Here is a 17,147-nt window from a genome sequence, read left to right as displayed (position 1 = left end):
CCACTGTAGACACAGTGTCTTTATACAAAAACAGAAATAGGTATAACACCTCACAGGTAATTATAAGGACCAAAGGAGATAATTCATATGAGTCCTTCATTAACCACTGTGTAGTTTTATAATGCTGTTGCTATTCAAGTGTTTATCTCTGATTAAAAAAAAAAATGGCCTCCAAAGCACCCAGCAGAAAGATATTGTCTCGTGGGTTTTGATGTCTGAAATGTGGTAATCTTAAAAATCATACTTGGTTCCCTAGGATGGGTAAAAGTGGAGGATTTTGTATCACCAAAAGTATTTATAGTGAGTATCTCAGCTTTTGATTTTAACTTCAGGAAAACTTCATGGAAGATGATTTAAAGCCACAATTGGTATTTATTGGCTCCTTTGATTCCAGTGAGAAAATTAATTTCTAGGCTTTTTATGGAGCAGAAAAGACTTAAGATGCTTTAGAGATAATGAGGTTGGTGGACTCTGTTGTGACATTGAAAGACCTTGAAGGTTTTGCTATCTCACCACTTCAGGGAACAATCTGGAAGCCGAAGAGTCTGTGGTCACATAATGAGGTTGACATACTAACATTGCTTTTAACTTACACCAAAGAGTTTGACTATTGAGTTTGGAACAGCAATACTATGACCTAAAAGTCTACCTGCCCCCTCTTTCCCTAAGGGGCAAAATTTTATAGGTGACTTCCTTCATTCCCAAATACCTTTTCCATTAACTAGCAGAAAGCAAGGCTCTATTTATAACTTGCCAGATGCACTGTATTGTCAATAACCTAGAATAATAAAAGGATGATATTCTTATTCATACACTGTGGCTTTGAAATTTCTAATGTTAATATAGATATTACATAGAATAGGCTCCAGTCATGAGTAAGGTATCTCCTCCGGGGTCTAGAAGACATCTCAAACTCCAGGTGTCTCTCACACAGCTGTTGAGCTTCTTCATCTCAAAATCTTGCTCAGCTGACAGCATCCTTTGTGATGATGACACTCATTCTGCTTAACATCCCAGCTCCAAGGGTTTGCCTTGAGCTTGTGTTCATCCCTCCACCCCTCTGTCCCTCTTTCTTGCTTCCTCTGTTTAAGTTTTCCTTTGAAAGACAACCTAAAGAAATCCTGCTGGTCCTACTTTGACAAACTATTTTAAACAAGACAAGTGCTCACCACCGGAATTCTCTGAACCTCTGTGAGCCTCTGCCAGCTTTTACCCAGGAGACCACAAGGACCTTACAAATACTTGACCTGCTCCCCTGTGGCTTCAGTACAATCGTTTTAATGAAGTACCTGTCACAGTTCCCCAAGTATGTCCAATTATGATCACTCTACTCACCCCCCTGAAACATTTCTTACTTAGAGAACAAAAAAGAAAGAAAGAAAGAAATAAAGAAAGAAAGAAAGAAAGAAAGAAAGAAAGAAAAAGAAAGAAAGAAAGAAAGAAAAAGAAAAATGAGGACTAATTAAATGCAAGTCTATATGTGGTCTGGCCCCCTTGCCAAGCTGATCCCACCTCTTGCCATTTTCCCCAGCCACTGGACTTTCCAGCTTGTTGCAGCCCCAGGCTACTCCTCCACCAAAGTCTCCTGACTCTTTTTTTCTTTTCTTTAAGTCTTGAATACTTAAGTTTCCTTAAATCTTGAACAGTATTTTTTTTGGAGGGGAGGGGGGCTTCTCTAACCATTCAAATAAAGATTATACCACTCTCCACCTCATACTCCTAACTCTATTCCACTCATCTTCCTTCCAACGCACTGATCACTGCCACCATATGGTTCACTTACAAGCTTTATTATCTATCTTTTCCCTAGGATGTAAAATTTAAGGCCAGAATTTTTCTAGTGACTTCCTTGATACCTACAACTGAGTATGGTCCATAGTAGGTATTCTGGCTAGTTTTATGTCAATTTGACACAGCCAGAGTCATTAGAGAAGGGAGCCTCACTTGAGAAAAGGCCTCTGTAAGATCAGGCTGTAGGCAACCCTAGAGGGCATTTTCTTAATTAGTGATTGATGGGGAGGGCTCAGCCCACTGTGGGTGGTGCCATCCCTGGGCTGGTGGTCCTGGGTTCTATAAAAAAGCAGGCTGAAGAAGCCATGAGGTGCAAGCCATACAGTACCATTCCTTAGCCTCTGCATCAGCTCTTGCCTCCAGGTTCCTGCCCTGTTTGAGTTTCTGTCCTGACTTCCTCCAGAGATGAAGAGTAAAATGGAAGTGTAATAATAAACTCTTTCCTCTTCAGTTTGCTTTTTCTCATGGTGTTTTAGCACAGCAATAGTAACCCTAAGCCTAAGACAGTAGGTCTTGCCACTGTACACAACCTCATAGGTGGTCTACTGTACAGGGCCAGGACATACAGTTTACATAAGAATGGTACCTCCTGGAGTTGTACAACATGTCCATCCCATAGGCACTCATTAAAAATTTCTTGACAATACCATATTGTTTTCTTTTCTTTTTTTCTTTTTTTTTTTTGGTTTTTCAAGACAGGGTTTCTCTGTGTAGCTTTGCGCCTTTCCCGGAACTCACTTGGTAGCCCAGGCCAGCCTCGAACTCACAGAGATCCGCCTGGCTCTGCCTCCCGAGTGCTGGGATTAAAGGCGTGTGCAATACCATATTGTTTTAACTGCGCCTCCATTGGCAATCTCTATAAAAATCCTTACTGTTGATGAAATGTCTGGAGAGCTTAGAGACCCACAGAACAAAGGAAGATATTTTTAGCACCTCCTGGATTGTGGGTTTAAAATTGTTGGACCTACACCATCATAAATATTGTTTACTGACTAAACAAAGCACTTTGAATTCCACTGAGGTGGGCAAATTGGCTGCTTTTGGGGAGTCTACATAATCACTATTTTCCCACAAGATAATTGAACAGTAAGTGTTATTTAAGACAGTCTTGGAAGAATTTCCAGTTTCACTGTAGGGAAGAAGAAGTTTATATCTTGGGTTTTTGTTTAGTTTGGAGGATCAGCACTCATGACTATTCACACAGCTCTATTTTTTTTTTTCTGGTTCAGAGTTAATGAAATCTATAACTACAAAGGATTCCTGTCATGTTTCAACATGTTTTTCCCACCTGTGGATGCCATACCTCCCTTTGAAAAATTTGTACTGTTGTTCTGCTCCCTGTTACAGCCGTGTGTCCATAAAATTTAATGGTTGACAATACCAGCCTCCTTAACTTCCTGTCTGGTTGATTTAAGGATGTCATGATTCCCTGGGAGTGGCCTCTGGTGACTTCATAGCCTCCTCTCATGGGGATGAGCTGTAAGGAAGAGGATTCCATAAAAATCTGTGGGTGTGGGAAGGTGTCTGCTGCAGGGTGGGAAATATTGCCAGTAAAGGCCGTGGCTGTGGTCTAGAACCTTCCCTGGAATTGCTGGCCTGGAGGTGGATACCTAATGTGCTATAATATTTACAGAATGAGTCATGCGTGAACTAGGGACGAAGACTCCTTTGTTCTTCAGGTACACCCCAAATAGCCAGGTTTTGTATTGCTTTCTCCTGTCTTCAATAATTTAAGATAGCAGATGAAGAAAATAACTTTATTTCTGTTTTTTCCCTGACATCTCAGTGCTTTTATTTACTCCTTATTGAGTGGCATATGATAGAGCAGAAGTATGCCTCTCCCTCTTCTTTGTGTCTGCTTACCTTAAAAGAGTCACAATGTTCCCAGTAGTAAGGGTGATGGTAGCATCTTAACCCTTCTCTAATTTCAAGGTTAACTAATCCTGAATTCTGAGAGGAGGTGAGGGGAGCTGCCCATCAGGGCTCTCAGTGGGAGAGAAAGCAGCCAGTATCTCTGGCTTCTTCTCAAGGAGACTAGCAGAGAGCAGGTGCTATATCCTTACTGCTGGAGACACTGAGAAACAGAGCACTTTAGTTCAGACATACTTAACTTTCCTCAGTGTGCCTTTGTTAAAGAGGTGTGTATCAAAGAAGTCACCTGTGTGATCAAATCTGGTATTTACTGAACTTGCTCTGTCCTTGACTGTCATTGCAAACAGCATGGCCTGTCCCTTGCTGTGTATATGTACTCTCACAAGGATGACCATGGCATGCACATATCTGAACTGTGGCTCCCTTCAGCACTACATAGCCGTATACCTGTTCCCAGTAAGTGTGACCTGGCCCTCTGCTTCCAGTTTCTAGAACTCATCTCATCTATGTAGAGAGCTTTCCCAAGCCCCAAGCCTACCCTAGGGCTTCTTGCACTGAAGAGGAAAGAGAGCTGTCTGGAGGTTAAAAACCAGTTCTTCAGACAGGGGCAGAGTTGACCATGACCAGCAATTTTATAAGGAGTGAATTGTTCATCTCTCTGTCTCAACACTTCCATTTGTAAAATGCCAATAATATAATCTCAGATTTGTTTTTGGAGATTAAATAAGATAATTTTTGGAAAGCCTTATACCTACTCCAAAATACTGTAAGATTTACCAGCATTAACAGGAATTCCCAGAATGCCAAGGGCCAGAGCCACACTTGCTGTAACTGCTTGTCTTAAGGTACTCCATTAGTTACTTTTCTCATTGTTCTAACAACACACGTGGCAGGAGCATTTTAAGGAATAATGGTTCATTTAAGCTCACAGTTTGAGGGCACAGCCATCATGGTGAGGAAGGCGTGAACACAGGAGCATGAGGCAGGCGGTCACAGTTCATTTCTGGTCAAGAAGCCGAGAGTCATGAGTGCTAGAACTCAGCTAGATTTCTCTTTTCCATTGGATCAAAGCCCCGCCCCCTCAGCCATGGATGATTGCTGCCCACATTTAGGATGAGTCTTCCTTTCTCAGTTCAACCATCTAGGAATTAAGCTTCTTAGACACAGTCGAGATTATGGTTCCATCTGATTCCAGATCCAGTCAAATTTGGCTATGAAGATTGACCATCATGATGCTGTTTTCTTCCTAAATAGACTCCGCAGTCTACTTTCCTTCATCCCTTAAACCTTGACCAGAGAAGCTTCTTTGTGCTCAGAGACTCATAACTGATCAAAGTACCAAGTGTAAAATAACACGAAGTGCTGAGTTTCGCATGGGTCATCTGTATCAACTTTTCGCCATCTAAGACTCAAGAAACTATGCAGAATGGGGAGGAGGCAAAAGAACGGAACAGTCAGTGGATGGGGAGTTAAGCTGGGAAATGATGACTTCTGGGTTTGCATAGTCATCGAGAACATCAACTCCCAGCGGCTGTGTTCTATCTCTACGTGATCAACACAAGATCAAGCCAGTCAACATTCCATCATGGATGAGGAAAGGGTGCATGAGAACCCACTCCTAGCAGATGAGTTATGGGTAATTGATGGCTGCTGGGCAAGGAAAAGACTATTTTCTTCAGGGTGTGGCTACTGGTAGGCTGCCAAAACCCTAGTGAAGGGTCATGCACCCATGCGCTTATGGGTAACACTAATTGGAATTAGTAGGAGATTTTAAAAAGGAGGTTGAAAGGATGCACTGGGGTACAAGGGAGGTGGCTTGGGAGTGGAAAGTGGTTATGATCAAGACACGTTGTACACATGTATGAAAATTTCAAAGATAAATTTAAAACATTAATTTTCTTAGAAGTATAATTTTGACGCATAGTAGAAGGTACAGACTGAATCTGAAATAGCTAACAGAACAGTCACGGTGTATGCTTCCTTTGGGCTCTCTTTGACTTTTCAAGAGCCTTAACCTGTGTGCCTACTGTGATTGAAGCATTGAGTACAAGTAACATTTTAATAGGTAACACTAAATTATACATATATATATATGTATGTATATACACACACATAGTGTGTGTGTGTGTGTGTGTGTGTGTGTGTGTGTGTGTGTGTGTGTGTGTGTGTGTGTGTGTATTGGCTCTTTATTTTCACCTTTACTTGGACAAAAATAGTATGTCCTTCAGCTAAAAGATAATTATAGATTATTAATTACCCTTTCCTTTACTGAGACAGTCTTCCAATCAGTAACTGAAATGCTTATTTTTTTCATTCATTTGTTCAGCAAATATTTAGACCTACAGGCACAGAATCTCTGCCCTCATCAACCTTCATATTTACTGGAGGATCTAGTCCTCAGAGTTCAAAGAGCCAGATGGCTTTTTGGAAGGAGGATTATCCAACAGGAGATGTAGCTGATGGGTAGAACCTGCCATGCATGGAATGGCATGGCATGGCATGTATGAATGTCTGAAAGCATAAGAGACTCTGGTCTAGAAAACTGAATTCAGTAAGACTGGACTCTACAACCCCAGGAGTATGCAAGAATAAGACAGGGCTGGACAGGAAATTAGAGGCATATCACCTGATTTTTAAAGAAGTGTCTGTGCAAGAAAACCAAAAGAATGCTATGTAGACCCCCTGTAAATGAGTACTAGAGACTACTAAAGAGGGAGAAGGTTTGAACTGTTGTTGAAACAGTTTTCACAGTACAAAGGAGATTCCTAACTTCCTCTAAGTGGTCATGGAGAACACCAGACATGCTCAAACATGCATGCCAAATGCCACCAGCAGCTCCCCACCACTAAAATAAATACTGTAACAACGTTATAGCCATCACTCAGATTTCTGACTGTTCAAGAGCCTTAACCTGTGTGCCCAACGTGATTGAAGTGTTGAGTACAAGTAACATTTTAATAGGTAATACTATATTATCTGCTTTTAGGAGGACAAAATCTTTCAGTTGTAACCTTAATAAAAGTTAATTGAATTATTAAGTATTCTGAATATTCTCTAAGAATAATTCTATGCAATGAATAAGGTAATTATATTATTGAAGTATAAATTTTCATCCTTTATGTCTCTTTTTGCATCCTTTGACTATTTTAACATTTGTTTCACAGAAGAACTTAATTCCTATCCTTCATCTCTCTCATATAATTGTTTTATTGGTTATGTATGTTAAATAGTTATGCCGGATTTAGTAGACAGGATTTCTATATGTCTACTACATAACATTTAGCATGGAGCAAAAGTGTAAGTGATAATGACAAATTATTAGCAAAGAACACTCACGGAAAAATTTCACAGATAATCTTCTCAACTTAAAAAAGCACAACTAACAGTAAAGCAAGTATACTTCCTTAGTAACTGGCTGTTACACAATACATAACCAGCTATGGCCTCTGAAGATTAAGCTGATTGGGTTGAGCAACAGCTCAGTTGATAAAGTGTTTGTCTCAGAAGCACGACCCTGAGCCCCAGAACCTATGCAAAAATGCTGGGCGTGGTGATTCACTTGTTACCAGTGCTAGAGAGGCTGAGGCAGGTGGATCCTTAGGACCTCCCGGCCAGCCAGTGTAGTCTAACTCAGGAGTTCCTAGCCAATGAAAGATCCTGTCTCAAAGGAGGTTGATAGTGTTTCAGATTATTGTCTGGCCCACACACACTCACTTGCACACACATGTGCATCTGCACACATATGCATAAGAGAAAAATGATCCAACAGTACATACTCTCTTTCTGTTCAGTACCATACGAGCATAAACATCTAGTGAGTATTTCTGTAGGGAGGAGAAGCAGAGTCCCTAGAAGGGAAACGAAGCTAACCAAAGGAAGGATGTGAATACCAGACTCATCCTGTATTCTAGATATGCACCAAAAATATTGCAATCAGTAAGGAGATCTCCAAGATACATGTGTTCAGTGTTACCGCAAATATCTGCTTTATAAAGGCAGGAGCCGTAAAGCCACAAAGATACCTCACCTGCTGCCTAAATAACACAGCCTGTGACAGAACTTAAGGCATAGAAAGAACTCCAAAAATGTCAGTTGTTGTTACTCTTGGGTAAGAATAAATATGATGTCATTCTTCAGCACTTTGCTAATACATATAGTAGTATCTAACTGCTTGTGTCCTTTATGTTCTTAAAATGTTGCTTGCATATTGATATGTGTTCTCAGCATAAAATATGCACCAAATTTTAAATACTTTGTGGGAGAAAATTAAAAGTAATTCATTGAAATATTTTATGCTGACTACATGCTATTTTTTTTAATGTGGAGCTAATATACATTATTAAAATTATTTTTGACTGTCACTTTTATTGCATTAATGCAACTGCCTAGTAGAAAATCTGCAATTACTTGTGTGGCTCATACTGTGGCAAGCATTATGCTTCTCTAGCTGCTGTGGAGAGACATCTCAGGGTGTTTAGCAAAGCAGACATATCACAGACATTAAGTGTCCTGATCAGCTATGAGGAAACAAGTCAAATTATAAGTGAACACCTTTGAACTATGAATTTATATAAGATTAAAGTGAAATGTAATGTTGCTGACCTGTGGTCAGTTTTCTCTTTAATAGACTGTCCATAGCATGCTATGACTCATGAGAACATCCTGTTCCTAGGCTACTGGTTGGTTCACCATGGAGTGGCTTTCCTGAGAACAGAATGGGAGATGTATACAAGTGCCCTGTTGATGTACCCGCTGCCACTTGTGAAAAGCTGAACCTGCAAAGTGAGTTGTACTTAGCAATGCGATTCTTTACAAATAGCAAACTCTCATTTGTCATAAATTGAGACAAAATGACAAAAAGATCTCAAATTTGTCTTCAAGAAATGTAGATAGCCTTAGGCCTTTGTTTATTTAATCATATGGACACCAGTTCATATCTAAATTTTTAAATGAGTTTGAAGACCTGGTTTAATAATCTTCATGGGTAATGTTCTGCCTTCTGGGACATTTGCCTTAGACCATGGAATGATTTCTACCATTTTTATTTTTCAAATTATGGCCAGAAATCTGAGACTATCAATATTTCTCTATCTCCTCTTTCTAGAATAAGCCATTATGTACAAAACACAATATTTCTGGAGCTGAGATTGAAGGGTCTAAGAAACACTATATATTTCAGATTATGCTGAATAGTTACATTCTAATAAAAATACACAACTTAAAATTATTTGCTATTTCATTTACATACATTGCAGGTGTGTTATATTACAATGTGAAATATTTAATACAGATGTAGGACTAGAAAGCTGAAAGAGTAATATCCCACACAGTATTTCCTGAAGGAAGTAAAAGGACATTCAGCTTAATGGTTAGCTCCTCAGGAGAGCCATGAAAATACAAACATTGCTGAGTCCAAGTCCTCAAGAATCAAGGCATAAAATAAGAAAGAGCATTGTTAAAAAACTCAAAGAAAAAAAGGATTTCAATGACAGTTATTAAATATTAGAAACATGGCTGGGGAGGTGGTTCAGTCAGTAAAGGACTTGCTTTGTCTGAAAAAAAAAAGGTAAATGGTGCCTGAGGAACAATATCCACAGTTGTCCTCTGGCTTCCAAGTGCAGGCATATGCACACAGACACCCCCCCCCACACACACATATATACACACACAAACACACATACACACACATATACACACACACATGATAGAAAAAGGAAGAGGAGTATCCCTTACACATCTCTATATGACAAGTTTGTAACATGTTTTCTGCCTCACAGTAGGAGCTAAATAAGCCAATTTTCAATGAGTCATATGGTCAGTGATGTCAAATGCTACAGGGATTGAAGTGTGAAGCCCGAGTACACATTTTCCGTTCACATAAAAAGGGATGTGGGTGATAGAATTCTAAACACTCAATCATATATGGAATTGATACTCAAAAATTTTACTTAACAACTGGGTGTGTAGCTGAATGGTAGATCCAGGAATATGTGAGGGCCTGGGTTCTATCCCAAGCATTCCAGGAAAAGCATCAACCAAAGGGAACCACACACCACCCATGTTATTGTATCACCTCAAGCCATTGTGTCATCTCAATGTTTCAGCACGTAGGTGGTAGCCTTCTGGTAAGATTTTTCTTCTAGAGTCTCATTTCCCTGGAGAGAATCTGTGGTCAGTGTCTTCCCACCCCTATTTTCAAACAAAACCTGGAGATTTAAACATCGGGGTTTGCTTTTGGGTCAATTATACTATTTAGATAGCCTAGGAAAAATAACACTGTTGAGGTATAGCCAGATATTCAGCAAAAACGGTCATAGAACATTTTTGAATAAAACAGGGAGTTCAGAAGACATGCACATATTTAATTTTAAGTTAACACATGGACTGGCACATTGCTTTATGGATAATATGTTTACATAAAAAATAAATTTAAAAATAAGAGCATATGCACAGGAGTTTCATTGTTTTCTTTCTATACCAAAGAAATTCTTACTCTACCAAAACATATGTAACTAACAAACTAACGTAGTTGTAAGTCCAGTGGGGCTGGGAGGTAATAAAGAGATAGATAAATAGATAGATAGACAGACAGACAGATAATACAAGGATTGATAGCCAGTCTACATTTCTAGAAATTAGGTAATACAGGAGAGGTGGAAAGACAGCTCAATGGGGTAACAAGATTAAGAATTATTTCCAGAAAATGGCAGAGATTACGAAGGGGTGGTACAAATGAAGTGTGTATTAGCCAATGACAGTGCAGCGTTTAATCTAGCCAGAGAGGTGTCACTGGTGCCTGGCAGAATGAGTCTGAGGAGAACACCTCCTCCTCTAAGACAGACAGGAAGGAGGGAGGGGGAAGTCCTAGCAGTAACCCTCATCAGTGTGGAGGAACCAAGCTCCCTGGAGAGTGTGATTCATGGCCACAGTGTGTGAGCTTCTCACTGAGGCTGAGGGAAGGAGTGTTGAGAAGAGGGAAGTCTTACAGCAGTCGCCCTGGGAAATGCGGGAAGCCACCCAGTTGAGGATTAACGAAAGTAGTGGCCCTGGCTTGCCTGAAACTAGAGAACTTGTTACAGAGGTGAATTATGGAGTTTAGTGGCTCAGGAGAGAAAACAGCCAGGTACTGGTTGGTGCCATAGCTTGGAGGGACAGATTCATTTCTTATTTTACCTGGCTGGTCCCATGGTTTTGTTTTGAAATTCTCCTACTGCTTTGAGCCAGAGTCTATCAAATGGTGTTCATTAAGACTATTTTAAGCAAGCCCAATTAAAAAAAAAAAGAGAGAGAGAGAGCAGGAGACAAGGTGGCAAACAGAAATGCATGGTACCCTCATTGTGTGTTTTGTTTGATGAGAACATTTTCTTTTAAAAACACATATTTAAATACCCTGACAGTGCAGCTGCCTAATTGCCTTTCACACGGGAGTGAGTAGTGAGTGGCTGAAGACACCACATCCCCACTCATCATATAATGCTAGTTTCTAGACACGTTATGCCACATTCAAACCTATGTAGAAACATGAGTCTGCCTGTTTGGTTTTATTATAGCTTAAGTGAATGGTAAATAGTTAATACTTTAAAACATCTCTTTCTCTCCTAAAGATTCAACAAGCATCTCAAATGTTACAGAGATAAAAACCAACATGAGCCTGGGTTTGACCCTCACCAGGAATTCGGGGACCGGTGGCTTTCTAGTGAGTGTTGTGCTCTCAGATCCTCCTTCCTCTGGAGAGAACTTGTGGTCAGTGTCCCCCTGACATCCCCCTTATCAAATATAATCTGGAGATTTAAACATTGAAGTTTGCTTTTGGATCAACTATGCTCCTTGGATAACCAAGGAGACGTAACAGTGTTGATGTGGAGCCTTCTTGAGTATTCAGCAAGCAATAGAATGTTTTCGATGAAACGGGAAGCCTCAGAAGAAGCCCTTTTCCCCTGAGAGGTGTGAGGAGCAGGTGTGGATACCATCAAAATCTCAGGTCCTGTTTCCCTGTTTCTGCTTCCTCAGGGAGCATGTGCAGGCACCTTCCATTCAGCAGGCAGGGTTCAAAGCCAAGCAGCTCTTCTGTCTTTTTATTTATTTATTTATTTATTTATTTATTTATTTATTTATTTATTTATTCATTCATTCATTCATTCATTCATTCATTCATTCATTCATTCATTCATTCATTCATTTATTTATTTATTTATTTATTTATTTATTGGTTTTTTGAGACAGGATTTCTCTGTGTAGCTTTGTGCCTCTCCTGGAACTCACCTGGTAGCCCAGGCTGGCCTCGAACTCACAGAGATCCGCCTGGCTCTGCCTCCCGAGTGCTGGGATTAAAGGCGTGTGCCACCAGCGCCCGGCAGCTCTTCTGTCTTGAATCGCTGCTGTAAGCTCTGGCTACTCTGACCCGATGTAAAGTGAGGAGCTGTCTATCATGTCATTTATCTGCCTGTCCTGTCACTTATTTTCTAGTGAGCTACGAAAGGAAATTTTCTGAAGGCAAGAAGAATTTCTGAGCTCCGATTTAATATAAGAAATTCCTGAAAATATTTGACTATACAAACAGGGAGAAAAAAAAATTCACATACCCTCTCCATCCCCTAGAAAGTTGAAAGACAAGAAGACAAGTAAAAACTAAATCACATTTGAAATTTCCTCTGGCTCATATAAAAATAGTCTAGTTAAGACAGCTCTGAAATACTGTCTTCAAAGGCCCAGGCTGTCTGTGCTATTGACCTGTTAACCAAAAATCTTGCTTTAAAAAAAAAAAAAAAAACTTGATTTAAAAAATTGTAACCAATATTGTCATTTTATTTAGAATAACAAACATTTACATTTAGAAAAACTATTACCACTAAATAAATTAAATATTGGTTATCATATGTGTCAAAGCAGTGTATAAACAACTATTGCAAGGTATCTTCCGGGCTTTGTTATATTCTGAGACCTTTATAATAGAGTTGGTTTTATGGTTTTTGTTTATTTTTGCAGTTGGCTAAACCAGAAGAATATCTTGAGAATTATGGACTGTAGATGTACTTTAAAAGTTTTAATCCTTAATTCTAGATACAATAAAAATTTTTAACAAAGAGAATTAGTAGTCACTGTAAAGGAGCTGGGAAGAGGAAAAGACCCAACTTTCTTTACACATTGAAAAGGTCAGGCTCTTGAACTCCTCTTAAGAGTTATGTGGAAAAGACTAACAGTCATCACATATTTCTGAACCTTCTTAAGTTCTGGGCTTAAAGCAAGAATGCTTTGGCAGTAACAATTGGCGTATTGTAACTTCTGCTTCTTCATTCTGTTTTCCATTGCTTATGAAAAAGAGCTTCTCTTCTTGCATGTATCATGAGTTACCTGCCAAGGTGATAAAGCGACTGAGGATGCAGACATGGGTATGAATGATTGTCCTCTACTGTGTGTGTGTGTGTGTGTGTGTGTGTGTGTGTGTGTGTGTGTGTGCGCGCGCGCGTGCGCGCTAGCCAGAAGCAACAATGACTTTTTCCTAATTGGCAAAATGTTCCAGCTTTATGGCAGGAAAACCGTGCTTGCTCACTGAGCATGAAATATGAGCGCAGCTGCTAGGATTAAGCCACTAACAGTTAAACTGGGTCAAATAGATTCCTTTTGTTTTTCCAATTGCTTCCTATAAGTTCACACTTCTCTATTCAGTTTAAATAATTGATCTGTCCATAAGTTTAGTGCTCTGTTATGCATGGGTCACAGCTTTATATAATGTGAAGTTCTTTTGGTAACTTTCAGTATCTTTAGACTTGACCTCTCTTCCTCTAGAAAATTTGATTTTAGAGAGTCTAATGTCTCCTGTGTGCTTTAATCATTATTTAATCACCAGTTCTCAGCTTTCATCAAAGGGCTGATGAAAATGAAGAATTGGTGCTGTGTTCGTGGAGATAGTAAGAGTCAGGATATGTATGCTTGAGCAAGGAGATAAATACTAGCCAGCTAGGGACCTTGAAACTCACAGTAAAGAAATAGTTTAATGTAGATGTATCCAACCTTCTTATTAAATAAGAAACACAGAACCAATGCAAAGAAGAAAGCCAAGAGGTCAGAGCTAAGAGCTAAAACCTTACCCTTCCTCCTGCGGTGGTCCTACCTCTCCGAACCAGAGCTACCCCTGTGTTAAAGTCTTTATATAGAGTTCCTGTCCTGCCTTCTCATTGGTTGTAAACCCAACCACATGACCGCCTCCTCACAGCCTGTCTGTATAGGCCTCCAGGTTTTCCAGGATTGGTATTAAGATTAAAGGCATGTGTATCCAATAATGGCTGTATCCCTGAACACACAGAGACTTATCCAGCTCTGCCTACCAAGTGCTGGAATTACAAGCGTACGCTACCACTGCCCTGCTTTCCTATGGCTTGCTAATAGCTCTGACCCCCGGGCAACTTTATTTATTAACATACAAATAACATTTTAATACAAATAAAATATCACCATAGTTTACAGCGAGGGTAAAAGGTAGCAGTTCATTACCTCAATTGTGTTGTTTTGTGTGTTAATGTGCTTTACAAGAATGAGGTTTTACTCAAAATTTGCCTTCATAAACTCAGAAAGAAAAACAAAGGGTTTTAAAATATCACATGAGCAGGGACACGGTGGCCTGCCCCTGAATATAAGAAGTGTGTTTTCTGTTTGCCATAGTGTCCATACTGGCCTCAGGCACTCTTGAGGACCCCTACCTGTCCTTAGAGGCAGCTAGATTTTTGGTTCCTATTGAGAAGTCCTAGATGAATGGGACAGGAGGAGACCCCCATGCTCAGACAACCACAATGATGTGCTACTGCAGTAATGACTCTTTCCCTTGACTTGTTCTGAGTATTTTATATCTATGGATCATTGAACATTCAGTCTCTACAATCTTACAAGCAAAAAGACCTGATTATCTTCATTTTATAAATGAGTCATGTGAGACCCACATACCTGAGAGACGAAAAGCCAACTTTGCATTCAATTTTCTTATGGAGCTTTTCTAGAAGTAGTTTGGTGGGGGAACCCATGGTCTCTCTCTCTCCATTGACAGCTACCCCGATGGCCGCATCTCTCTCCCTGAAGGCCCATCATGAAGCAGGCCATCTGTTGCTTTCTTCTTGTCTTTTTAGCCTTCCCAGAGCATGGTCCCTCAAACACATTCTATGAAGATTTTTGAGAGTTTATTTTTATTTCAGCCATATGAATGTTTGCCTGAATGTATGTCTGTGCACAAGGTGCTTGCCAGTGCCTATGGAAACCAAAGGAAGATGTCAGATGTCTTGGGCCTGGAATCATAGAAGGTTGTTAGCTGCCATGTGAAGAATGGGAATTGAATCTGGGCCCTCTAGAAAAGCAGCCAGTGCTCTTAACCACTGAGCTATCTCTCCAGGCCTTCCAATGCATTTTTGACTTGCTAGTTTTGTAAAATTGGTAAATCAGGTGATGGCAAGATGGCTCAGTGATTAAGACCACTGGCTGTCCTTCCAGAGGACCTGGGTTCAATTCCCAGAAGCCAACATCCTCCTCTGGCCTCCAAGGGCACTGAGCACAAAAGTAGCACAAAGACATAAGTACAAGTAAAACATATATGTATGCACACACATGCACAAATATATATATATACACATATATGTATATATACATGCATGTGTATACATGTGTACATATGTATGTATATATACACATATGTGTGTGTGAGTTGGTGAATCCTAATATCTTGGGAAAGAATGGATATGGTGTCTTAATTCCATAAAAGGAGAAGTAGAAGGTTACATTTCCTGTGTATGTATATTATTTTCTCCTTTCTTTGAAGACCTGTGGTCCTCTGTGGGCACATCAGTGTGGAAATCAGTATTATGCGACTGGAATTTGTTCTGACATCAGTCCAGACTTTCAGTCCTTGACCAGCTTTTCACCTGCAGTTCAGGGTAAGATATGAATGTGAAGGATGTCTGAGCAACGCCTTACGATTAACGGGGGGAAGGGGTACCAAGTCCAACCCAACCTCTCTGTAAGTCTGAAGCATATATGGTGGTGAAGTTTGACTTATCTTTGGAAAATGTGTTCTTCCTTTGTCTCTCCCTGTGCAGCTTGCCCTTCCCTTGTAGATGTTGTAGTTGTATGTGATGAATCAAACAGTATTTATCCCTGGGAGGCGGTAAAGAACTTTTTGGAAAAATTTGTACAAGGCCTGGATATAGGACCTAAAAAGACACAGGTAAGGACATCAAAAATCATAAATGAGCACATGGCTCTCCTTTGGGGGAGAATAATGTTAGATGTGAAGTCTTAAATTTTTCATTTGTCAGATCTTCATTTTTAATGCATTTAATGTGACCTAGGAAATGAATTGAAACATACACTTCTAAGGTCAGTATTTGGCCCATGGCTTCATTCAGTGTTGCTGATTTTAGTTTTATTTTTGACAGAGTTATCAAAAGAATGGTGTATAACATTAGTATCTCTTCTAAAAGCTGCTTATTGTAATTCTTTAACCCATGAGTTTATTAATAATACCTTTATAGGAATAGAAAGATGGCTTAGTGTTTAAGAACACTTACTGTTTTGCAGAGGACCCAGGTTCAGTCTGCAGCCTACAACTCCAGTTCCAGGAGATCCAAAGTCCCCTGGCCTCTACAGGCACCTGTACACACACACACATGGTGCACATAAATTCACACAGGCACACACATATATACATAAATAAAAAATAATAAATAATACATTTTTAAATTAGATACATATTTTTCCCTATATCCATTTTGATCAATAGTGAATTCCTCAAGTTTACACTTTGCTTGTAAAAGAATTATCTGAATTCTGTGAAATTCAAAAATAACTGCATAATTCTGATATTAGTTTATAGCCTTTTGTTTATAATCTAGTATAATCTGACTTGTATTTTACATAAGAAAATATTTTCAATAATTTGAAATTTTCTATGTTTTGAGAAGTCTCAATTGGATTCTATTATATCTTCTTTTTTATATTTTTATTAATTAATTAATTAATTAATTAATTAATTTTACATCTCAGCCATAGTTTCCCCTCCCTCCTCTCCTCTCAGTCCCTCACCCAACCCCTTCTATGCCTACCCCCCATCATCTCCTCCTTTTCTGATTAGGAAAGGGCAGGTCTCCCATGAGTATCAACAAAACATGGCATATCAAGTTGCAGTAAGACTAAGCACCTCCCCATGTATTAAGGCTTGGCAAGGTGACCCAGTATGAGAAGTAATATATGTAGTTTTGATGTTGATTTTACATACCAAGGGAGTGGGCAAACAGCCTTCTGAGACCATGAAAGTTCCACTATGGCTTTTTACTAGAAACTTCTATTAATGAAGGCTACATGTCACCCTGGTTTCTGGAGAACACCACCTTTAAATCTCCTTAAGAAGAAACTGTCCCCATTTGTCTCTTTCTTTCCTGTTTCTAAATCAGTTACCATACCTGTCCCAGCTGATTTAATAGTCTCCAGAATTCTCGACTTTCTTC

At 39.5% G+C, this 17,147-nt stretch overlaps 1 protein-coding gene across 1 annotated transcript in view; it reads left to right on the top strand.

Moving 5' to 3' along the window:
* The window catches only part of Itga2 (integrin subunit alpha 2), a 100,367-nt gene that overhangs the window by 35,704 nt on the left and 47,516 nt on the right, over positions 1-17,147 (top strand). Inside the window, exons 3-6 of the mRNA XM_052743775.1 lie at positions 8,336-8,445; positions 11,268-11,359; positions 15,464-15,578; positions 15,741-15,868. Of these exons, the coding sequence (XP_052599735.1) occupies positions 8,336-8,445; positions 11,268-11,359; positions 15,464-15,578; positions 15,741-15,868 (445 nt within the window). The remainder of the gene's footprint in view (positions 1-8,335; positions 8,446-11,267; positions 11,360-15,463; positions 15,579-15,740; positions 15,869-17,147) is intronic.

This window comes from Peromyscus californicus, unplaced genomic scaffold (genome assembly GCF_007827085.1).
Source record: "Peromyscus californicus insignis strain IS unplaced genomic scaffold, ASM782708v3 Scaffold_18__1_contigs__length_77618521, whole genome shotgun sequence".
Taxonomy (NCBI): Eukaryota; Metazoa; Chordata; class Mammalia; order Rodentia; family Cricetidae; genus Peromyscus; species Peromyscus californicus.
The sequence above is the reverse complement of the archived record's forward strand: the minus strand, read 5'-3'. Positions and strand labels throughout refer to the sequence as shown.